The 25,340-nt window shown below is 42.6% G+C and overlaps 1 protein-coding gene across 2 annotated transcripts in view; it reads left to right on the forward strand.

Moving 5' to 3' along the window:
- The first annotated feature begins 6,469 nt into the window (after positions 1-6,469).
- klf5a (Kruppel like factor 5a) overlaps positions 6,470-25,340 on the forward strand; it is a 38,696-nt gene continuing 19,825 nt past the window's right edge. The window contains exons 1-2 of one of the 2 annotated variants that reach the window (XM_048533616.2): positions 6,470-6,821; positions 22,189-23,053. In XM_048533616.2, coding sequence (XP_048389573.1) covers positions 6,663-6,821; positions 22,189-23,053 — 1,024 coding nt within the window. In that variant the 5' untranslated portion in view covers positions 6,470-6,662. Of the gene's footprint in view, positions 6,822-7,604; positions 7,714-22,188; positions 23,054-25,340 lie in introns of those variants that run through there. The other variant, XM_059646491.1, reaches the window with a different exon arrangement.

The following is a 25,340-nucleotide window of genomic DNA, read 5'->3' on the forward strand; positions in this document are numbered from 1 at the left end:
GGAGAGTACAGGTGGGGAGGGGATAGGTCAGTCGAGGGAGGACGGACAGGTCAAGGAGGCGGGATGAGGTTAGTAGGTAGGAAATGGAGGTGTGGCTAGAGGTGGGAGGAGGGAATAGGTGAGAGGAAGGACAGGTTAAGGAGGCAGGGACAAGCTGGGCTGGTTTTAGGATGCAGTGGGGGCGAGGGGATGAGCAGGGCTGGTTTTGGGATGCAGTGGGGGAAGGGGAAATTTTGAGGCTTGTGAAGTCCAGCCCAGCTTGTCCCTGCCTCCTTAACCTGTTCTTCCTCTCACCTATCCCCTCCTCTCATCACCTCTAGCCGCACCTCCATTTCCGACCTACTAACCTCATCCTGCCTCCTTGACCTGTCCGTCCTCCCTCGACTGACCTATCCCCTCTCTACCTCCCCACCTATACTCTACTCTCCACCTATCTTCTTTTCTCTCCATCTTCGGTCCACCTCCCCCTCTCTCCCAATTAATTTCAGAACCCTCTCCCCATCCCCCTCTCTGATGAAGGGTCTAGGCCCGAAACGTCAGCTTTTGTGCTCCTGAGATGCTGCTTGGCCTGCTGTGTTCATCCAGCTTCACACTTTGTTATCTTGGATTCTCCTGCATCTGCAGTTCCCATTATCTCTGTTCAACATCATTTGTCACTTTTCACACACTAAGAATGCCATTCCAAATGCAACAAGACCTGGATAATATCCGATCTTAGGCTGGCAAATAGCAAGTAACATATGCGCAAGTGCCAGGCAATGACCATCTGAACATCAACTCTTAATGTTCAGTGCACATCCATCACTGAATTTCCCACTATCAAGATCCTGGGGGTTACCATTGAACAAAAGCTGAACTGGACTATAATCACATAGAGTTGGTCAGTGGCTTGGAATGCTGCGGCAAGTATCTCACTTCTTGACTCCCCAAAATCCTGTCCACCATTAACAAAGTATAAGTCAGGAGTGTAAGAGAATACTCCCCATTTTCCTGGATGATTTCAGCTCCAATATCACTCAAGAAGCTTGACAAAATCCAGGGCAAAACAGCCTTCTTGATTGGCACCACGTCCTCCACCACCAATGCTCAGCTGCAGCAGTGTGGACCATCATAAGATACAGTACAACAATTCACCAGGGTCCTTAGGCAATATCTTCCAAATCGACAATCACTACCATCTAGAAGGACAAGGGCAGAAAATATATGGGTACATGACAAGAATGTCTATGAGATGGCTTTTTGGAGCAACTCATGGTGGAGTCCACAAGAGAACAGGCAATACTGGATTTAATGTTGTGCAATAAGGCAGACTTGATAAGGGGGCTTATGGTAAAGGAACCTTTATGAGGCAGTGATCATAAAATGATAGAATTTAGTCTGCAATATGAGAAGGAGAAGATGGAATCAGAGGTAATGGTATTACAGCTGAATAAATGCAAATACAGAGATATGAGGTAGGACCTAGGCAGAATTGGCTGGAAGAGAAGCCTAGCAGGAAAGACAGTAGAACAGCAATGGCAGGAGTTTCTGGGAGTAATTCAGGATACACAGCAAAAAATCATCCCTAGGAAAAAGAAGCATGGTAGAGGGAAGATGAGGCAACCATGGCTGACTAAGGTAGTCAGGAATAGCATAAAAGCAAAATAGAAAGCATATAATGTGGTGAAGGGCAGTGGGAAACTAGAGAACTGGGAAGCTTACAAAGACTAACAGAGGGCAACAAAGAAAGAAATAAGGAGGGAGAAGATTAAATATGAGGGTAAGCTAGTGAGTAATATAAATGATGACTGTAAGAGTTTGTTTAGATATATAAAGGGCAAAAGAGAGGCAAAAGTGGACATTAGACCACTGGAAAATGATGGTGGAGAGATAGTAATGGGGAACAAGGAAATAGCTGAGGAACTGAATAATTACTTGAATCAGTCTTCACGGTGGAAGACATGAGTACTCTCCCAAAAATTCAATAGAGTCAGGGGTCAGAACTGAGTATGGTGGACATCACCATGGAAAAGGTGCTGGTAAAACTGATTGGCCTTAAGCTGGATAAACCACCTAGACCAAATGGACTACACCCCAGATTTCCAAAGGAGATAGCCGAAGAGACAGTGGAAGCGTTAGTGGTGGTCTTTCAGGAATCTCTCGAGTCAGGAAGTGTCCCAGAGGACTGGAAAATTGCTATGTGCCATCCCTGTTTAAAAAGGGTGTGAGACAAAACATGGAGAATTACAGGCCAATTAGCCTAACGTCAGTCATGGATAAGATTTTGGAGTCCATTGTAAAGGATGCGATTTCTGAATATTTGAAGGTCTGTGGTGAAGTATGGCAAAGTCAGCATGGTTTACTTAAGGGGAGGTCGTGCCTGACAAATCTGTTAGAATTCTTTGAGCAAATAATGAGCAGGGTAGACCAAGGAGAGCTAATGGATGTTATTTACCTTGACTTCAGGAAGACCTTTGACAAGGTGCAGCACAGGAGGCTGCTGAGTAAGGTAAGGGCCCATGGTGTTAGAGGCAAGGTGCTAGCATGGATAGAAGATTGGCTGTCTGGCAGAAAGCAAGGTAATGGAATAAAAGGGTCTTTCTCAGGATGGCAGCCGGTGACAAGTGGTGTTCTGCAAGGGTCATTGTTGGGACCACAACATTTCACTTTATACATTCATGATGTAGATGAAAGAACTGTGGGCATTCCGGCTAATTTTGCAGATGAAACAAAGATAGGTGGAAGGACAGGTAGTATTGAGGAGGTGGGGAGGCTGCAGATGGATTTGGACAGGTTAGGAGAAGAAGTGGCAGATGGAGTACAACATGGGAAAGTTGAGGTTATGCAGTTTGGTAAGAAGAGTAAAAGCATGGACTATTTTTTAAATGGGGAGAAAATTCAGAAGTCTGAAGTGCAAAGAGACTTGCGAGTGTTAGTCCAAGATTCTCCCAAGGTAAACTTGCAGGATGAGTCAGTAGTCAGAAGGCAAATGCAATGTTGGCATTTATTTTGAGAGGATTTGAATATAAAATCAGGGATATACTACTGAGGCGTTACAAGCTGTGGTTCGGCCACATTTGGAGTATTGTGCGCAGTTTTGGGCCCCAAATCTCAGGAAGGATGGACTGGCCATGGAGCGCGTTCAGAGGGGATTCATGAGAATGGTCCCAAGAATGGAAAGCTTAACATATGAGGATTGTTTCAGAACTCTGGGACTCATTTGAGTTTAGAAAGATGAGGGGGGATCTAGAAACTTACAGGATACTGAATGGCTTGGACAGAGTGGATATTGGGAAAATGCTTTCATTAGTAGGAGAGACTAGGACCTGAGCGCACAGCCTCAGAGTATAGCGAAGATCTTTTAGAATGGAGATAAGGAGAAACTTATTCAGCCAGAGAGTATGAATCTATAGAATTCACTGCCACACAAGGCTGAAGGCCAGGTCATTGAGTATATTTAAGACTGAGATAGATAGGTTCTTGATTATCAAGGGGATCAAAGGTTATGGGGAGAAAGCAGGAGAATGAGGTTAAGAAACTTATCAGTCTTGGTGCAGCAGACTTGAGGGCTGAATGGCCTAATTTCCGCTCCTATGTCTGAAGGTCTAACCACCTGCAAGTTTTCTTCCAAGTCATTCATAATTCTGACTTGAAAATATGTCGCTGTTTCTTCAGTGTTGACAAGCTTAAATCCCAGAACTGCCTTCCTAATGGCATTGTGGATGTACTTCCACCAAATAGATTGTAATGGTTCAAACAGGTAGCTGACCACCACCTTCTCAAGGGAAACTAGGTATGGACAATAAGTATTGGTTCAGCCAAAGTTGACAATATCTCATGACTGAGTAAAAGAAACTGAGCTATTAAATTGCCCATTATTTATATAACGAAAGCCTTTTTATTCTTTCGGCCAGTCAATACTTTTTAAGATGATAATTACATATTTTATTACATTGTACTTCATTTGCCACATCTTTGCTCACTCAGTCATAAATCTTTTTGTTAGCTTTCTTGCATCCTCTACACAACTTACATTTCTACCTATTTTTACGCTGTCAGCCAATTTGGAAATAGTACCTTCTGTCCCTCCAACTCATTCATTAATATAAATTGTAAAATGTTCAGGCCACAACACTAATTCCTGTTTTCCTCTATTCCTTTTTGAAAAAAAACATTTATCGTGAGTGGCCGCTTTAAGTCAGCTGGCCAGTCTTCCATCTAAAGCTAATTTATTCCCTGCAAAACCATCAGCTTTGTCTTTTGCAATAACCTTTGATGTGGCACCTTATCAAATCCCTTCCTAAAATCTAGTACAGTACATTCACTGGTTCCTTTTTGTCCATAGCATGTGTTACCTCTTCAAAGAAGTCCAATCCATTGGTCAAACATGATTTTCCATTCCCAGAACCATATTGTGTGATAAACTTGAACTTTTCAAATTCCCTGTGATAACTTTTTTAACAATAGCTTTTAACATCTTTTCCATTACATATGTTGAGCCTGTATTTTCTTGCTTTCTACCTTGGTCCCTTTTTGAATAATGGGCTTAAATTCACTGCCGTCCAATCTCACGAGAGTGTCACCAACTAGAGGGACCTTTGGAAAATCAAAACAATTACATCAACTATCTCACTTGTTATTTCTTTTTGAAAGCTAGGATGAAGTGTAGCAGTACTCATGACCATGTCAGACCACAGTTCCACCAATTTACTCAGTACTACTTTGATGGTGATGTGATTTTCTTCCTCCTTTCAATTTCCTGATTTATTCCTACTTCTGCGATTTTACTTGTAACTTCCATCATAAGGACTGATGCAAAGTACTTGTTCATTTGTCATTTGTTTATTTTCCATTAATTCCCTTGTGTCATTGTTTGTAGGACCAACACCAGTTTTTTTTTCATCGGTAAGTATTTACAGAAACTCTGTCTGATTTTTATTTCTGGCTTGCACTGTAATCACTCCTTCGCTACTACTTTTGTAGACATTGTTTGCTTTCTTTCTGTTCCATCCCAAATTCTGACCTCCAACCCATCTTTGCATACTTGTATGCCAGTTCTCTTAGTTTGTAACTATCTTTACAATTTCTAGTATACCACAAGTGGTCCATCCCTTGGAATAATTCTTAATCGTTGGAATGTATCTGTTTTGTTCCTGAGTCCACTTGCAAGTTGATTGTATGCAAATCGGAACACAATGCATGGCACTATAAAGCAGCCACTTGTAAGTACTGGAAATGTTTGTAAGCCTGATATTTAAAATTACAGTCCTGTTTGGGGTTCACATTGGTAAGCATGAGAGTTTGTAATTCTGATGTTCAAAAGTTGGGGACTTCCTATACTGTGTGAATTCTGAAATATCACTTAAAATATCTGCTACAGTACTTTTAAATTCCTGAAACAGACCAACACATTTCACAGGAGTACTAGCAAACATAATTTTATTTGGGATACAAGGAGATATCATGACGGCAGAGAGGCAGGTTTGACCAGTTAATGTAGGACAGAAAACAAGAGAGATAAATAGGAAAGATTTGCAGAGATCAGCGCGTAGGCACGACTGCCAATGGCAAATCAGTTGGGATCAGGGGTGCCTAAGATGTTGGTTGGAGGGGAGCAGAGATCTTTCAGAGTTGAAGAGCTGGAGATTGTTCTAGACACAAGGAGGGAATGAGATCACGAACGGCGTGTCAGTCATGTGGAAAAACATCAAAATTGAGACATTGTTGGAATGGGGGTCATGTAGGCCAATGAGCACTGGAGAAAAATTAAAACTTCCAGTGGTTTATCAACACAAGTTGTTCTACCCTTGAAAGCAAATCCAGCATCTATTCATGCACAGTAGAACGTCTAAAGTGAATTCTGCGACACCATCCCACCCCCGCTCCCCACGCATTTGAACTGCGGTGGCACCTGACCACTAACGTTGGCCTGATTCAGTACAAGATGTATTCATTACAATTACTCGGAGCAGATTTAAATTATGGTACTCATAAACTCCGTGGTGTCCATCTGTTCCTACATTCTTGGAAACCCTACGGCAGATTTGTGTTTTTTTTTCATCCGGTTACGAGTCTAATCGAAACAGTGAGAAACTTTGACGGCACTCCAAAAGTGCACTTCCACTTAAAAATTGGGAAGGATTACTTCAATCGCTCTGAATCCCAATAACAGGTTCGGATGTTTGAAACCAAAGCGGTAGTTTTTTTGGGGGGGGAAACACAGTTTCTGGGGCAAGCGGGACTTAAACCCGAGTCACCTAGCCTAGAGGGAGGGATATTACCGCTGTACCAGCGCAGCCTTGAAACATCTAAGTAAACGTTACCTCAGCACATACCTGGTGAGTGAGCGTGTAACCTGATGCTTCCAGGAGAGCCCGCCTCCCCATCCACTGGTGGGGGCTGATTGGTGAGTGCGCCCATCGCTCGGATGGGGATCTGGATCCTGATTGGTGGTTTGTGCTGTCGGTCACGGTTGTGGCCGGAGTTTGGCGGGTGTGGGGGAGAGGAGGGTTGGATGCCCGGGTGTCCCGGGGTGGAAGTGGCAGGAATGTTTGGAGAGTCGGCAGTCAGTGGGTGCGAGTGAAAACTGCGGGATCCCGGGCGGCAGGCAGAGTGTTTGCGGCGGATGCGGATCTTATACTCACCACACGCAGAAACGCACTCCCTGTGACCGTGTGGAGCAAATGGCCTGCGGTGCAGTGAGGGGCAGTTTGGGCGGGGGCAGCTCGGACGAGCCTGTCTTCACCCAACTCAAACCGGTAGGTCTTCAGGCGGAGGAGGCGATGTTCGACGGCATGAAGAGTCCAGCGGCGAGGATGCTGGCGACGGACGACTTAGCCCAGGTATGTCCCTCTAAGAACCCCACTCTCCTCACTGCAACCGGAGCAAAACTGTTCCCTTCAGTCCTTGAAAACACGAAAGGTCGTTGAAATAAGTATGCAAACTTAAATAAACCCCTTTACAAAATGTTATCTCCCCACTCACCCCATCTCTGTAACACTTCAATGAGTTTCCTGAATACATAGAACATAGAGTAATCGTATTTCTTTTCCACATTGTATCGGCGTCGGAAGGCTTTTTTTCTTGCTTCTGATTTGCAACTATTTTCTTTCACGACCCCAACTTGTATTTAACAGTTACCCCCCCCCCCCCCTTTCTTGGAGGATTAAACGCCGCACGTTTGCGAGGAAGAGTGCCCTCTCTCCCTCCCGCCTGTTTTAACTTTTTTTTAAAAATAACGTTCATTGGAGATTGGGATCCGCAAGTGCTGCTTATTGTGAATGGGAGCGATGATAAGGAAATGTGTGTAAACACTGCGAGGGTGAATGGGTAGCAGCTAAAAGTTGTTGCTGTTGTGATCCCGGAGTCGCGCTGTTGACATTAGACTTTAGATCAAAAACCGAATTCTTGTAGGAAAAATGAAACTGAGAAGTTTTATTGCCGCTTCTCCATATTGACCGTTCTCGGATTTGAAGGCGTTGGTTTTAGGTTCACTTGTTTTGTTCACGTGAATTATATAGAATTTGTTCGTAATACATATTTTAATGTATATTGATATGAAGAAACAATACATTTCGACCAGCAATTCCACGATTACACTTCCACTTCCTCCCAGTTACAGGTGGGAGTGGCTCTATAACCTGGTAGTGCTGGAATGGCTAAAGTGTGTGTTGAGGGCGGCGTGCACTCAATCTTCCCCCGTACTCGACAATGCGCAGTATGCACCAGGCGTGGGTGAGGATGTGCTGTATTTTTATTTTTAATTTAGGTTTTTTTTGGTCAGTGGGTGAGGGCCGCAGCTGGTTTAGCACTTGCTATGTCGCGTTCAAGCATCTGACTTTTTCCTCGCCTACAGAGCAAGTCATTGAGACTAGAAAAAACTTCCCAGCACTTTGAAATTCTCCCTGAGCCACTGCACCGAAAATATGCCAACGACAGCTGGAAGATCTATAATCGGAAAACTTTGAACGTGTGGCCAGTCCCAAACTTTGCAACTTCTTTTTCAGGAGTTGGTGGGATCTGAATTTGCTGCATAGTTGTTCTCTCTGAATAATTGATCAGATTTTCCGCCAGTCAGCTGATTATTATTAGCGGGAGGGGTAGGGGGAGGGAATGCTCAAATATTTGGCATTATCGTGGAGTTTTTACAGATGAAAGGGGAATGTAGCATTTGTATCTTCAACAGCAGTGAGCATGATGAATATTTCCCTGATGACTCTGAGCATTCACCACCCCCAGGCTGTAGTGATATGTGTCTAACTATTACCCAAAGGTGTTTTCTATTTAAATCATTTTGATCTGTTTTGGAAACTATTTGAGCAACTATTTTGCAGTTAAGCTGCAACTTTTTTTCTACCTCACAAGGAACGTGTGGCATTATTTCACCTTTGCACATTAAAGTTTTGGTTGTATTTTAATGGAATGTTTTTAAACTTAATCTGCCTAGTGTAGATAAGTGTGCAATTGCATTTTAAATGGTAACTAACATCATAATCCTCAAATCATTCCTTCACTATTTATGTCAATGGTTATTGTAAGTGTGAAACAAGTAGATATATTGCAAAAAAATCTTTTTTAAGCCATCCTCATTTTCAAGTTTGTGTAGTTCAGAAAAGCAAAGAAAATAAGTGAAAGAACAAGATGCAGCTGGATTAGGTTGATGTTATGAGAGTGCAGTGAAATGTTTCTGGTATGTTGGAGATGACTGCTAATTCTTGGTGCCAGTTTCAGATGACTCTGTACAATCCTTTTCTAAACAAATGAAATGGCTAGATTTTCAAGCAATCAAAAGTTCATGTGCATGGTAGACAAACCCCTGTTTAAACCCGTATACACAAATCCCTCACCTTCCAGGACCCCTCAATCTCCATCTCAGGCAACCAGCTTGTAACTGATGTCCATTTCAAGCCCACCGACTCCCACAGCTACCTAGAATACACCTCCTCCCACCCACCCTCCTGCAAAAATTCCATCCCCTATTCCCAATTCCTCCGCCTCCGCTGCATCTGCTCCCACGATGAGGCATTCCACTCCCGCACATCCCAGATGTCCAAGTTCTTCAAGGACTGCAATTTTCCCCCCACAGTGGTCGAGAACGCCCTTGACCGCGTCTCCCGCAATTCCTGCAACACATCCCTCACACCCCGCCCCCGCCACAACCGCCCTAAGAGGATCCCCCTCATTCTCACACACCACCCCACCAACCTCCGGATACAATGCATCATACTCCGACACTTCCGCCATCTACAATCCGACCCCACCACCCAAGACATTTTTCCATCCCCACCCTTGTCTGCTTTCCGGAATAGACCACTCTCTCAGTGACTCCCTTGTTCGCTCCACACTGCCCTCCAACTCCACCACACCCGGCACCTTCCCCTGCAACCGCAGGAAATGCTACACTTACCCCCACACCTCCTCCCTCACCCCTATCCCAGGCCCCAAGATCACTTTTTCCATATCAAGCAGAGGTTCACCTGCACATCTGCCAATGTGGTATACTGCATCCATTGTACCCGGTGTGGCTACCTCTACATTGGGGAAACCAAGCGGAGGCTTGGGGACTGCTTTGCAGAACACCTCCGCTCGGTTCGCAATAAACAACTGCACCTCCCAGTTGCAAACCATTTCCACTCTCCCTCCCATTCTTTAGATGGCATGCCCACCATGGGCCTCCTGCAGTGCCACAAGGATGCCACCCGTAGTTGCAGGAACAGCAACTCATATTCCGCTTGGGAACCCTGCAGCCCAATGGTATCAATGTGGACTTCACCAGCTTCAAAATCTCCCCTTCCCCCACCGTATCCCAAAACCAGCCCAGTTCGTCCCCTCCCCCCACTGCACCACACAACCAGCCCAGCTCTTCCCCTCCCCCCACTGCATCCCAAAACCAGTCCAACCTGTCTCTGCCTCCCTAACCTGTTCTTCCTCTCACCCATCTCTTCCTCCCACCCCAAGCCACACCTCCATCTCCTAACTACTAACTTCATCCCACCTCCTTGACCTGTCCGTCTTCCCTGGACTGACCTATCCCCTCCCTACCTCCCCACCTATACTCTCTTCTCCACCTTTGGTCCGCCTCCCCCTCTCTCCCTATTTATTCCAGTTCCCTCCCCCCATCCCCCTCTCTGATGAAGGGTCTAGGCCCGAAACGTCAGCTTTTGTGCTCCTGAGATGCTGCTTGGCCTGCTGTGTTTATCCAGCCTCACATTTTATTATCTTGGAATCTCCAGCATCTGCAGTTCCCATTATCTCTGATACTATTTTAACCTCACTGCGAAGCCTCTTCCAGGGATGCCTAACCTGAAGAAGTTACCCTCCTCCCTCCGGACCAACCTCAGGGAATCTCTCTCCCATTGCTTCGGTCCGCCTCCCCCTCTCTCCCTATTTATTCCAGTTCCCTCCCCCCATCCCCCTCTCTGATGAAGGGTCTAGGCCCGAAACGTCAGCTTTTGTGCTCCTGAGATGCTGCTTGGCCTGCTGTGTTCATCCAGCCTCACATTTTATTATCACGTTTTATTATCTTGGATTCTCCAGCATCTGCCGTTCCCATTATCACTTACACAAGTTTAGTGTATACAATATTGTCACTGAATGTGATAAATGTGTTAATTGCTGTGTGAGAAAAGCAGCACTTGAGGCAATGTATATGCAGTTTGGATGGTGCTCCTAATTTGTTACTTAAGTGAAATCTGAAGTGTAAGGCTGGTAACCATCAATTCTTCATGTCAGTGTTGTGTAACTCACTTGGTGCTGATGCAATCTATAAATACATTGCTGAACTTTTTGTAGTTTCACTGGATTTCAGCAGATACATTGATATGCCAACCGTTATTGCACTGAAATCTTTGTGACAACAGTGAACTGCTGTGTGCCATCGGGAACTCGGCTGGCTTTAACCCTTCTGATGCTGCCACTAAGATACCTGCCTTGTAAGGAACAACACCAATCTTCAAGAATGTTATGGATTGTGCTTGAGGTTTGGTCAATGCAAAGCTTTTTCATGAAATTGGTTATGAAAGTGGATTGTATCAAAGTTAACCTAAAACTTACTGCACCGTTTGTGAATCTAGTCATAAGATCTCTTCCATTAGTTGTGAACTTTTCAAGGGTACAGAATTTTTAGTTTTAGGTTATAAATTTTGCATCATGTGGTCATTGCCACACTTTCATTCCACAATTTGAGGAACTGAAAAATGAAGCGTTTTTGGCATCAGTGTGCATATTTAGGAATTTGAAGTTAACTTCTCCTAATTACAGTTATAAATAAATGTGTTATTTGATAAAAGTGACCAAGAAATTTTGCTATGTTTTCCAGAGTATCAAGTATAAGAGTTTGGGGAGGGGGTGGTTTTGCTGGTGCGATTATAAAATACCGAAGTAGTACATTCAGCTCTGGCCACCCTGTTACTGGGAGGATATGCTCACATTAGAGAGGGTACAGAGAGATTTATGACCCTGACTTGGAGCTAAATCACTGCCTCTGGGTCAATCCTGGGACTTGCATCTGAACAGTACCCGATATACTGCCATTAGATGGATTACAATGGTTTGAAAGTGTGGCTCGCTTCCACCTTTTGTTTTTCAAGACTAATTAAGACAGCCAACAAATGCTGACATTACCAGCAAATTCCAGATCCCAGGAAAGAAAAAAGAACGATGACAGGAACGGAGAACTTCAGGTATGAGGCAAGATCGGAGAAATTGGTGTTGTCATCTTTGAAACAAAAGTGGTGGGAGAAATAATTGAGGTGTAAGAAAACAAAAATTGAGGCCTGAAAACAACAAATGGGAAGAGCCATTTTCCATTAACCAAGATGTCAATAATTGGGGTGGGGGGCATAAGTTTAAACTAATTAGTAGGAGGGTAAGTGGATTTGGATAGTTATTTCACCTGGAGAATGACAATAGTCTGGTATCCACTGTCTGGAAGGGGAAATAAAAGCTGGTCACATTCTTCTAAAAAGTATGGGTGTGCACTTTTGTAGTTGAATATACTACAGGGCTATGGACTGAATGCTTGAAGGTGAGACTAGACTAGATGTCTGTCTTTTTGTTCTGAATGTTTACTTTCTTGTTATAAGTCTTCCAATGTTTCTGAAATACCTCACCATTCTCCACTAACAATTGGAGTTCCAAATGTGATTATATAATTTCAGGGTCGAAGCTTGGATTTTCAGCAGTCTATTTTTACTGTCTTAATGGGGATCTGATTCTGGCCGATCTTGGATGCTGACTTCTGGAAATTATTGTGGTCTGGTTCACAGTGATCACTTTTAAAAGCTCTAAATCTGGGCACCTACATAGTTTAGGGTTTGTGCACGTTTAAAGTTCTAATCTAAATGTCCAGATCTCTCCATGGACCCAACCACCCTACATTTCCAATCTCTAACTTTCTCCAGGTCTGTTGGCCTCAGATCTATATGACCCATCACTTCTGTTATGTGCACCACATTTCTGTTTCTCACTATTGGCAGCCCAGGTCTCTCTCACGTTCAGCGTCATCACCTCTTGTGCCTTCTCAAAGATGGTCCTCCAAAGCCTTTTTGAAACATGTAGGGTTCTTGTGGAGGGCTTGACAGTATAGGTATTGCTTTTTTTTGCGAAGAATCTAGAACACGAAGGCCTCCACTCAGAACATGGGAATTGCCCGGTTCAGACACCAATAAGGTTGCGCCTCATTCTTTTAAATGCTGATGTGTGGGCCCAACCTACTCAATCTCTCTATACCTGAGATTAGCTTAGTGAACTTTCCCTAGACTGCCTCTAATGCAGTCTTTCTTTAGGTAAAATAACCAAGACTGTTCATAGTATTCTACGTGTTGTCTGACTATTACCATGAATAGTTTTAGCAAGCCTTCCATATTTTTATACTCCATTTCTTTTTGCAGAAGAAACAACATTCTGTTTGCCTTCCCCATTACCACTGAACTTGGATGCTGACCTGTTCTGATTCAAGTGCAAGGACTCCCAAATCCTCCTGTGATGCAGCTTTCTGCAGTCTTGCTACCTTTAAATAATAATTAGCTCCTCTATTCTTGACAAAGTGAATAATTTCAAATGGAGAGGTGATGAAATAATTGTATTATTGTCTGCTGCAAACTTGGCGGTAGTACATTCACTTCCTGCCCCCAAGTGATTACTTTGCATTGGAAATATTTTTGCCCCAGCACTGATCTTTGTGACACAGATTACCATCTGGAAATGCACCTGTTATTCCAACTATCTGCCTTTTTATCAATCAATCCTCTTATCCATTCCACTATACTACCCTCACACTGTGAACTCTTTATGGTAATGTGTATAAATCTACTTATTGGATGCCTTTGCCAATCCCAAGTCAGTTACATCTACTGGTTCGCCTTAATCAATTGTTATCAAAGAATTCTAATCAATTTTTTCTGATGTGATTTTCACTTTCATGAAGCAATGCTGACAATGCTTGAATGAGTGGCTCTAGACCTATTGACAAATGTAGAAAGTTGTGGAAATTAGATGAGAGTTTGGCCTTTTCTTGCACACTCTCTAGGTGATTGTAAGCCTTTCTAAACATCAACACATTTTGCAGTCTTCAGCTGCTTTTCCATGCTTACATCAATCCTCATTCCATAAGCCCATGTCCATCAGCCAGTTCCTGAGATTTTTGTCATTAAGTCAGTTTTCTATAGCTCGGAGGCAGCCTTTAAGTGCCAACTGAAATGTACATTTTTTGGAAAACTGGCTGTATTTGTGTATAATAGCTGACTTTAAAATATAATGAGAAATTCTCAATAGCTTTAGAAGTATTTAAATCTTACTTCTTTCATAAAGATTCTTAAATTCTGTAAATGGAAGTCTAGCTTCGTGGCCAATAAATAGAATTTAATAAGTGTTGAGACATGAGACGTTCGGTTGAGGTTGAGAGACAGAGTTTCAAATGGCCAATCAATGAAGGACTAAGAGGTAGTAGTTATTACTTAGGCTTTTGAAGGAATAAGACTTGTGTAATAAAATGATACAAGGATAAATTAAGTTGGATTTTAATCAAGCACAATATATCTTTCACCCATCATGATTACTGTTCAAGATCTGTGTATACTATGGCATGAATAAACATTTCTGCCAGTGATTTCCAAGTGACTAACAGATTTAACTAAAGGTCATTCACAACTGTGTGAAAAGATTGCTTAGTAAAAGCAACAGGGAGAAACTAATCTAATTGGCATTGTGGTAAGAAATCCTACTGAGGGAATAGTATTTTTAATGGCATTCAAATGTTTGCCCACTAAATGTTCCATTTTTGTTGTTCTTCCTTCTCCATTTGCGGAGTGTTCAATTCAAAATTATACAAGCAAGTTTGAAAATATCTGAGATAATAAAATGTGAGGCTGGATGAACACAGCAGGCCAAGCAGCATCTCAGGAGCACAAAAGCTGACGTTTCGGGCCTAGACCCTTCATCAGAGAGGGGGATGGGGGGAGGGAACTGGAATAAATAGGGAGAGAGGGGGAGGCGGACCGAAGATGGAGAGTAAAGAAGATAGGTGGAGAAGGTGTGGGTGGGGAGGTAGGGAGGGGATAGGTCAGTCCAGGGAAGACGGACAGGTCAAGCAGGTGGGATGAGGTTAGTAGGTAGCTGGGGGTGCGGCTTGGGGTGGGAGGAAGGGATGGGTGAGAGGAAGAACCGGTTAGGGAGGCAGAGACAGGTTGGACTGGTTTTGGGATGCAGTGGGTGGGGGGGAAGAGCTGGGCTGGTTGTGTGGTGCAGTGGGGGGAGGGGATGAACTGGGCTGGTTTAGGGATGCAGTGGGGGAAGGGGAGATTTTGAAACTGGTGAAGTCCACATTGATACCATATGGCTGCAGGGTTCCCAGGCGGAATATGAGTTGCTGTTCCTGCAACCTTCGGGTGGCATCATTGTGGCAGTGCAGGAGGCCCATGATGGACATGTCATCAAGAGAATGGGAGGGGGAGTGGAAATGGTTTGCGACTGGGAGGTGCAGTTGTTTGTTGCGAACTGAGCGGAGGTGTTCTGCAAAGCGGTCCCCAAGCCTCCGCTTGGTTTCCCCAATGTAGAGAAAGCCGCACCGGGTACAGTGGATGCAGTATACCACATTGGCAGATGTGCAGGTGAACCTCTGCTTAATGTGGAATGTCATCTTGGGGCCTGGGATGGGGGTGAGGGAGGAGGTGTGGGGACAAGTGTAGCATTTCCTGCGGTTGCAGGGGAAGGTGCCGGGTGTGGTGGGGTTGGAGGGCAGTGTGGAGCGAACAAGGGAGTCACGGAGAGAGTGGTCTCTCCGGAAAGCAGACAGGGGTGGGGATGGAAAAATGTCTTGGGTGGTGGGGTCGGATTGTAAATGGCGGAAGTGTCGGAGGATAATGCGTTGTATCCGGAGGTTGGTAGGGTGGTGTGTGAGAACGAGGGGGATCCTCTTGGGGCGGTTGTGGCGGGGGCGGGGTGTGAGGGATGTGTCGCGGGAAATGCGGGAGACGCGGTCAAGGGCGTTCTCAATCACCGTGGGGGGGAAGTTGCGGTCCTTAAAGAACTTGGACATCTGGGATGTGCGGGAGTGGAATGTCTTATCGTGGGAGCAGATGCGGCGGAGGGGGCAGGAAATGCTACACTTGTCCCCACACCTCCTCCCTCACCCCCATCCCAGGCCCCAAGATGACATTCCACATTAAGCAGAGGTTCACCTGCACATCTGCCAATGTGGTATACTGCATCCACTGTACCCGGTGCGGCTTTCTCTACATTGGGGAAACCAAGCGGAGGCTTGGGGACCGCTTTGCAGAACACCTCCGCTCAGTTCGCAACAAACAACTGCACCTCCCAGTCGCAAACCATTTCCACTCCCCCTCCCATTCTCTTGATGACATGTCCATCATGGGCCTCCTGCACTGCCACAATGATGCCACCCGAAGGTTGCAGGAACAGCAACTCATATTCCGCCTGGGAACCCTGCAGCCATATGGTATCAATGTGGACTTCACCAGTTTCAAAATCTCCCCTTCCCCCACTGCATCCCTAAACCAGCCCAGTTCATCCCCTCCCCCCACTGCACCACACAACCAGCCCAGCTCTTCCCCCCCACCCACTGCATCCCAAAACCAGTCCAACCTGTCTCTGCCTCCCTAACCGGTTCTTCCTCTCACCCATCCCTTCCTCCCACCCCAAGCCGCACCCCCAGCTACCTACTAACCTCATCCCACCTGCTTGACCTGTCCGTCTTCCCTGGACTGACCTATCCCCTCCCTACCTCCCCACCCACACCTTCTCCACCTATCTTCTTTACTCTCCATCTTCGGTCCGCCTCCCCCTCTCTCCCTATTTATTCCAGTTCCCTCCCCCCATCCCCCTCTCTGATGAAGGGTCTAGGCCCGAAACGTCAGCTTTTGTGCTCCTGAGATGCTGCTTGGCCTGCTGTGTTCATCCAGCCTCACATTTTATTATCTTGGAATATCCAGCATCTGCAGTTCCCATTATCTTTGAAAATATCTGATGCATTTTTCCTGAGTGTGACTGTATTCTGAATTTAAACACTTTTTCCCCCATTGAATGTAAAGCTCTTCATTTCTCTAAACAGCAATAACTTTGGCTGAAATATTCAAAAAGACACATTCTTGTTTACTATCAACTATAATGGTATTTCTGTAATTTTTCCAATAAACACTTACATCCAGTATTGGGCAGGATCTCCTTTTACACTTGTGTGTTAAATCGCACCTGTTACATATGTGCAAATGGTTATTATGAAGTATTGAAATGGGTTATTCCACAGGATAGTGAAGCACCGCTTCCATAAACTAATTCAATAATGTGTCGTCATTTTTCCTGTTCCACAATTCATAAAAAAAGTTTTAATTCTGTAAAGAGCCAGTCATAATTTTCTCACTGACAGTTGTACAGTGAATGGCTGAATCGATATTGTTTTAAATGTGTATTTGCACACTTTATATCTTTTTTCCCAAAGTTTACTTTTTGGGATAGAGTAAGGCGAATGCACAAACAAAAAAACAAATCTGTTCAGGTAATGCCGAACATTGTGGTTAAAAGTGAACTTACATGCTGCTTTCTTTCAGTAATTTTTTTAGTCATATTGAAAATGATGGTAATCAAATATTTTCCTACCTTCTGATCTTCCTTCTTTGCCACCTATTGGTTAGATCACTTTTGGAATACTTCATTCAATTCTAGTGTCCCTGCTATAGGAAAAATGTTAAACTTGAAAGGGTGCAGAAGATATTTACCAGGATGTTGCCAAGGTTGAGCTGTAGGGAGATGTTGAATAAGCTGGGGCTATTCCTCCTGGAGCATTGGAGGTTAAAGGGTGACCTTTATAGAAGTTTATAAAATTGAGGGGCATGGATAGGACGAATGGCCAAAGTCTCTTTCCTAGGATGGGGGAAGTCTGAAACTAGAGGGTATAGGGTTAAGGTGAGCGGGGAAAGATTTAAGAGACCTGAGCGGTGTCTTTTTGTGCGTGTATAGAATAAGCTGCCAGAGGAAGTGGAGGAGTCCAGTACAGGTACAACATTAAAAGGCACCTAGATGGGTATATGAACAGGAAGGGTTTTTGAGGGATATGAGCCAATTGGGACTAGATTAATTTAGGATATCTGGGTTGGCATGGATGGGTTGGATTGAAGGGTTTGTTTCTGTACAATAGCACTCTGTGACTCAATGACTCATTCATGAGCCATATGCAGTTTTAAAGTGATTAGTCTTAAGTGGTTTAAGAAAGAAACAAAAACATTAATTTTTTTCATGTAAAGTACAAATAAACACTTGGGATTTCCTAAAACTGCCTGTAATGCAATTGATTTAACCAATTTGAGGCCAGTTAAAACTGCAAAATTATTCTTTTTTTAAAAAATCTGTGTCTGTACAGCTCTGCTGTTTAACCTGGCCATTTTTTTAGTGTTATCCTCAATCATGTTTTCTTGCCCGTGTTTTCTCCCATTCGAGGTGATGTATGCCTTTAAAATCATACATGAAATACTTAATAAAGAACATTATCATTTTGTTCAAGTCCCCATGATTTTTGAAAAGAAAAGCATGTTGGATAATGGGACAAACTGGATTGCTTTTGAAAAGAACAGGCACAGACCTGAGGGGCTGAGTGGCCACCTCCTTTGTGTTTTTCCAATTCTATCATTCTAACATTTAAAAAATGCTTCCAAAGCTTAACGAGAACTGCAGCCAAATGTTGTTTTGTGACCCCATGAGTTTAGAATCTATTACCACATTCATCATTTTAAATTATTCTTCCATTGTTTTTGTTCCTGCATCTGTATCAGCTTCATTAAACATTAACTTTAACATGCAGTAGCATTTAAAATACAGTTTATGGCTTTAAGTGACTGCACCTGTACAGATAGGTTTATTCCCTAATCTGAATTGTTTGCAGATTTGACATTATACCAACTCTCTTCCAACTACTTTTTGAGAAGAAGTTGGAAAGGTGAGCAATTGAAACGTAATTTTTTTTATTTATTGCTATCTGTTCATCCCTTGGGGAAACTGTACACGTAAAATTCATGCTTCTGAAAAAATGTTGATATTTATTTCACCCTACATGCTACTTTCTGGTTAGCTTTTATATAGAGAAAATGTGAGGTTTTGTTGAATAGGTGAAATATGTATATTAAAAATGGATTGGTGTCTGGATACCATTATCACAAGATATTTCACTGTTTCTATTTGGGAAGTTTCTTTCAAACATCATGCCTTGTAAGCTCATCCCAGTTTGCTTCTGGTTATATTTCTGTTTCGATTGTGTATTGTGGAATAATTGCTGTCTTACATTTTGTGGCAGTCATTAAATAGTTTCTTTGCTGTGTTTTTTTTCTTCTTAACAGTTAGCGCAAATATTGGCTGGGTTCTTCTGTAGAATTTGTAGTGATCTTTGGGAATTTCTTAAATCTGAATGGTGAATCTAACTTGGTGCCAATATTTGAATGCTGGTTCTTCAAAATAATTTAAACATCAGATCTCTCTCCAGATCTAAACTCCAATTTTAAAAGTTAAATTGTTTGTGGAAAATCATGTTATAAGAAGTAGTGAGACAGCAAGGTGCAGAGCTGGATAAGCACAGCTGGCCAAGCAGCATCAGAGGACCAGGAAAGCTGACAATTCGGGGAGAATGGTCTAGGCCCGAAACATCATCTTTCCTGCTCCTCTGCTTGGCCTGCTGTGTTCATCCAGCTCTACACCTTTTGTGGTCTCAGATTCTCCAGCATCTGAAGTTCCTACTATCTCTTATAAGAAATAGTGCCTGTATTCCTCAAGATCTGCTTGTATTTCACAAACAACTTAAGATTAGTTTCCTCTGCTGTCTGACCTGCTGTGTTCCTTCAGCTCCACACTGTGTTGACTTTGACTCCAGCATCTGCAGCTTTTGCTGTCACTGTTAACCTGATTCCTTAGGAGTTTAAGGTCAGAACTTCCTATAGTTTATATATGGAACATAGTCTATTATATTAAATCCCCAATCATTGTTCATTCTTTTTTATTCATGTGGTGGGGTTTTGATCCACCAATATCTCGGACATTGTTAGACAGATGTCAAACTCCTGAATCTCCAACCAAGGAGAAAGCAGTCAACTGTTTGTTCTGAAATCCCATAAAATGATCACTTTTTATTATGATTTATGGTTAGCTTCCTGCTTCTCAGACTTGCAAGAGTTGATTTCCTAGTATCGGTTTGCAAAGGTAGTATTTCAGATTTTATGCCAAATGGTTTTCACCTAGACCTTGGCGTAGTGCACCTTCGGTTTGAATCAGTTTGATTCCAAGTGCTGTTTATTTGCTGACCAAGGAAAAAATTTCCATTTAACTCATACCCTAAGCAATCTGTGCATAACTATATGTAGTCAGGAGCTACTATGGCCTTAAGCTTTGTGAAATTAGCCAGATGTGATGCTTCTATTCTACTGATAAGACTATGCTTGTAATTTCCCCAAAGTGGCTTGTTGGGATTGGAATCTTGAACTCCAGGAGCTTACAGACACAGATCAATTTCCTCTGACTCTATTGCAGTGCCACCCTGTTCAGAAATGATGCTCACCATGGTGGGTTACCTTTTTGAGACTTGAAGTCCATGGTTAATATGTGGCCATTTCTATGTTACCTAAATTTTCATCTAGAATTCTCAAGTTTAAGTGGAGGAAGTCTTCTGACTTGTGCACAAGTGTGGTTAAAATTCACTTTGTTTCGTGTGCTGAGCCGGTTTTTTTTTCTCTGGTAAAACCTTTTTAAACCAGCCTTAATTTATTCAACTTAACAGCAACTCTAGCTTCTGTTAACCTTATGAAAGCTGACGTGCTTGTCCATCTGTTTGTGTGATTACATTGAATGCGCGCTTCCTCCATGAGGATTGGAATTAGTGAGTGATAAACTCTTGGTGAGCATGGCTTCTTAAACTTTGTTTTCATTTGTTGTAATGCAATTTGAGTACAAGTTTTCTTTTATGCTAGTATTCTAGATAATGTTCAGTCCAGTTTCATTTTAGTTAAAGAAAATGTATGTCTGTTGTTTTAATTGGAAGCTGAATTAGCAGAATATCGTCTGCTAATTCATTGGCAAAGCAATAATGTGTTACTTCAGCCAAGGAGAAAGAGCTATGTAAAGAAACAAGGTCAAAACTAGCAAAACAATTCCATGAGTATTTAGTAAGATGATTGTTCAAATTAGTGTTGTGTGCTGATTTTTAGCTTGCCCTGGTTGTTATTTTATGAGCTAGTGAAAAGAAAACTTGCATTTGTATAACACTTTTTTTCACAACCACTGAATTCCTCCAAAGAACGTCATGGTTGTCATCACAGTGGCAGCGTCGATACAAGTAGTACAAGGTAAGATAGGTTATTAGACACTGGCATGGTTACTGAATAGCCAGTGAGTTAGGACAATTGAGGATCACTACCTAGTTGAGCTTTTTGTCAACATATGGCTCATTATTGATAGAAGGACACCTGTGGCCAATATACAACAAAACGACTTGAATTTAGAAAGTACAAAAACAGAATTGCTTTAAAAGCTCAACAGGTCTAACAGCATCTGTGAAGAAAAATCAAACCTGAGCTTTTCCAGCACCTTCTGTTTTTGTTCCTGATTTACAGCATCTGCAGTTCTTTTGGTTTGAATTTATGTAATACCTTTATTAATATAGCTAAACATCACAAGCAGCAGCTTAGGAGTATTATCCGATGACATTTGACTGAGCCACGTAGAGACGTGAGGACAGGAACAACAAGGCTGATGACAGTGAGGATGACTCTCTCTCCCTTTAGTATTTAAGTCACAGTGTCCTGTTGACTTCGTTGGTTCTTATTTAAGATTTAAGCAAAGCAGTCTTTGAATATATCATATTCAGCTGCAACTCCTTCTGTGTTGGCCGTTGAACTGGGAGCTTCGGGTGCTGCATCACTTTCCCAGTGATTCCATTTCCTACCTTTTGCATTGATTCTTGCCAATTGTTTTGCTTGTACCCAGAAAGAGTATTTGGAGTATCTGAAATTTGACTCTACAGCCACCTACTTTACTTATCTTTAGATATTACATTGCATTAATTTTCCCAACAGCGATGTAACACATGCCCTTTTTTTTCTTGCTCTATCTCTTTGAACTCCTGGGGCACAGTAAGGCCTGGATCTTGACATGAATACACAGGTTCTAAAACCTGTAGACAAACAAAAAAGCTCTCAGAATTTATTTTGAGACAAGTTTCAAAAAGTAATCATTAACTTGAGTTATAGAGATTAACATCAGTTTCATTTCAAACAGGATTAACTGGAGTACTGCATGCATCTCACAGCTAATGGTGTGCTCATTTTCACCTCTCTGCAGTCAAATAAATTTGGTAAATAGTAAATGTATACTGTTACAACGTACATGCACACCAAATTTTTGTTGACTAGACTGGACCTTCACGGCTGATATTCAAGTTAGATGGTTGCCTTTTGAAACACTCTTCTCAGCATCTGAGATCATGACTGCTCTGGCATAGTTCTGATTTGCTAAAATATTAAGATGTTGAATGACTGTGTATCGCAAAGCAGGAGCTCCTTCAAGGCTCCAATTTGGAAATGTTTTGGTAATTTTGTTAAAAGTTAGACTTAAAATGCTGTGTCTTTTGTGTCTCCTCTGTTCTTTTTGATAGTTCATTAGTGATACCAACTTAAATATGCTTTTTTTTTACTTTTTATCTTATTTGTTTACTTCATGCAGACGAGATGTGAGATGGAGAAGTATTTATCTCCCCAGTCACTGCCAGCCCCAGAGGTGAAGAAGTATAGGAGGGACAGTGCCTCTGTGGTTGATGAATTTTTCCAAGATGAAAAGGCCTCCCCGTACAGCGTCAACATCAACGTGATTCTTCCTGACATCACTTACCTGCGAACGGGCCTCTGTAAGCCGCAAAGACCACCCATGGTTCAGCCCCAATCAGAAGCAGTTAGCACTTTTACACAGGCAAACAGGACACTGACAACCCAGGCTTTACCAGAATTCACCAGCGTGTTTAACACCTCACAGGCAACAGATGTCAACACCGCGTTCATTAAGCAGGAGCTGCCTTCTCCTGAAATGCATTTGCCTGCATCCCCGCAGCAAGGTCAGTTGTACCAACTACTAAGTTCTCCGGACTTGGTTGGCATTCCCGGTAACACTTCTCATGCACAAGGTAGCGTGGCATGTATGGGAAACCTTGCCAATCCGTCCGTGTCGACAGGAATGACTGGCATGAACACGCTAGCCACTGTACACCCACAGATGGCAGTGAAGCACTTTCATTCTATCTCGACCGGCACGTTTGTGCCAGCACAATTCTTCCCGCAACAGCCCACCTACCTTCCGCCTTCTCCACCGAATTCTGAACCCGGAAGCCCCGATAGGCAGCCAGAGCTACTGCAAAACATGACACCACCACCATCGTATGCTGCCTCTATTGCCTGCAAGCTGGGCTCACCCACAGCAGCCCATGCCCTTCCAGCAACACTACAAGTAGCACAACACAATGTTCCTCTGCCCAAATTCAACCGAAGAAACAATCCAGAGCTGGAGAAGAGAAGAATTCATCACTGTGACTTTCCAGGTAATTCCTTTTAAGATTGTACTGCGTACAAATTACACTGTGTTACGTAAAATATACATCACAGAAACTAATCTTTGCCAGTGTTTCTGCTCCACCAATTCTTTCACCCATCTTATTTCATTGATCAGCATTTTTTACCTACTACTCATGTATTTATTGTGCTTCGCTTTAAATTTCCCCAATTAATTCATCCTGATTACTCCTTGCGGCAGTGTGCTCTTCATTCTTAACCATTCTCTTCTGGGTAAAGAATTCCAATTTTAAAAACTAGCTTGAATTCACTGCCTCTGGTTTTGCTGTCATCCATAAATGTTAAACGTGTTCTCTTTGGATGTAATAGTCTTGGCTTTTATTTCAGAAAGGAGTTTAAATTAAGATGAGCTAAATAAAACTGGGAAGAGAATCCATGTAATGCTTTTCTAAATAATAATAATTAAAGTACAATTGTTTTGGGAATTGGTTCACTTAAAAAATTGGTGGATTTCCTTTTAATAGTCATTCATGTTGACCAATAAGTCTATTTGAAAAGGATTTTCTTGGCAGTTAGCAAATAGAAATGGGATAGCATCATCAAAGAACAGACAAATTGTGTTGCTAACAATTTTGTAGGTCAGGTCTTATTGCTAAGATGCAGAAATATGTATTGAGTTAATTACAGTTTGAATACTCTCTGATCCACGCAAGCAGTACAATGTGGCTGTATACTTTGTGGCATTTCTTGCAGGGTGAGCTAAAATCCTTCCTTCTATGGTGTTCAGATTGTGCATTGGATTTGTTGGGTAGTGATTTTTGTCGTGACAGCTAAATAGCAGTAGGGAAATGGATTCAGTCTACATCTTGCACACTGACAATTGTTTTCAGTTCTTCACTGAAGTATTAAGACTTTTTTTAAGGAAGAGTTGTGTATTTAGACTCTTGGTGCCCCTTGCATCACTTGCATTGATTGACAACTGTCTCAGATGATTTTATTATAATATATCTTGTAAAGGAATTTTGGATTGTTCTACATCTGTGACGTACTCCAGTCTGCTGGGAGTCAGGAGATTGACTAAAATCGTAATTCTTTAGTCAAGTGGTTGAGCAGCTGTGAGAATGTGTATCTAGGCATTGCACACAATAGTAACCATCCTTGCCAAACTTTCAAGATTTCCATCTAGAAGGACTGAAGGAAAGAACAAGGCTACCTGTCATTAGTGTTAGCCCTGGATAGTGACTATACTTAGTAATTCTTACTAATATTTGGGTATAGAAGTTTCGCTTGAATTGTCTGAGATTTATTGGTGACTCACGTCTATTTTATGACCTTTAGTTTTGTTCCCCCTCTTTCCTGAGGGGAAGCATCACGTCCACCCGAGTAAACCCATTCTTAATTCCCTAGATCTCTGTTGTGGCAGCTCTTCATCTAAGTGAAAGTCCTTTTTATTTTATCATATTTTTTCATTTGTTTGTTTTGTTTTTGAATTGAGAGACTTATTGTAAGGAGTGTGGTATAGATTTTTTTTTATCAAACTGTTCAAACATGTCATGACAAACCTCTACAGTAAATGGATCTTGAACCCGGGCCTCCTGATCCAGACACTGGTACTTTGCCAGTAGTCACTAAAAGTGTTTCTAATCGATTTGTTCAGACATACCTCCAGAGTAAATGGCAGTTGAAGCCAGAGGTAGGAACGCTTCAATTATGCTATCCGACCAAAAGATATAGGAGCAGAATTAGGCCATTCAGCCCATCATGGCTACTGTGCCAATCGATCATGGTTGATTTATATTTCTCAACTCCATTTTCCTGCCTTTATCCTGCACTCTTTTACTAATCAAGAAATCATCTCTATCTTAAATGCGCTCAATGATTTGGGCTCCACGGCCTTCTGCGTCAAAGCAAACTTTGGCTAGTAGTATAGTATGAGTTGAGAAGAACGTGTGTTTGTTTTTGTGCCAGTCCTTATTCCCCGCTTCAGAAGGTTGCCCCTCTAACCAGTTTTAGCTCATGACCCCAAAATTTGTGGCAGATTTTTGGGCATTGTATTGACCAGGACCAGTGAGTAGAGGCAGGATGTTTTTGGAAGGAGTCCTTCTTGACAAAGAAAGCTCCATCAGATAAAGTTGACTTGGACTTGGTGGTAAAATCATTAGAACCTAAGGATTTTGAAACATCTAAGCTAATTCTGCTGCTAATATGGAATGAAGCCAGAAAGTTCCAGATAACCTCAGCAGATCTGGCAGCATCTGGGGAGAGAGAGAAATACAGTTAACATTTCAAGTCCAATATGTTTCTTCTTTAGGTAAT

This window comes from Stegostoma tigrinum, chromosome 6, assembly GCF_030684315.1.
Source record: "Stegostoma tigrinum isolate sSteTig4 chromosome 6, sSteTig4.hap1, whole genome shotgun sequence".
Taxonomy (NCBI): Eukaryota; Metazoa; Chordata; class Chondrichthyes; order Orectolobiformes; family Stegostomatidae; genus Stegostoma; species Stegostoma tigrinum.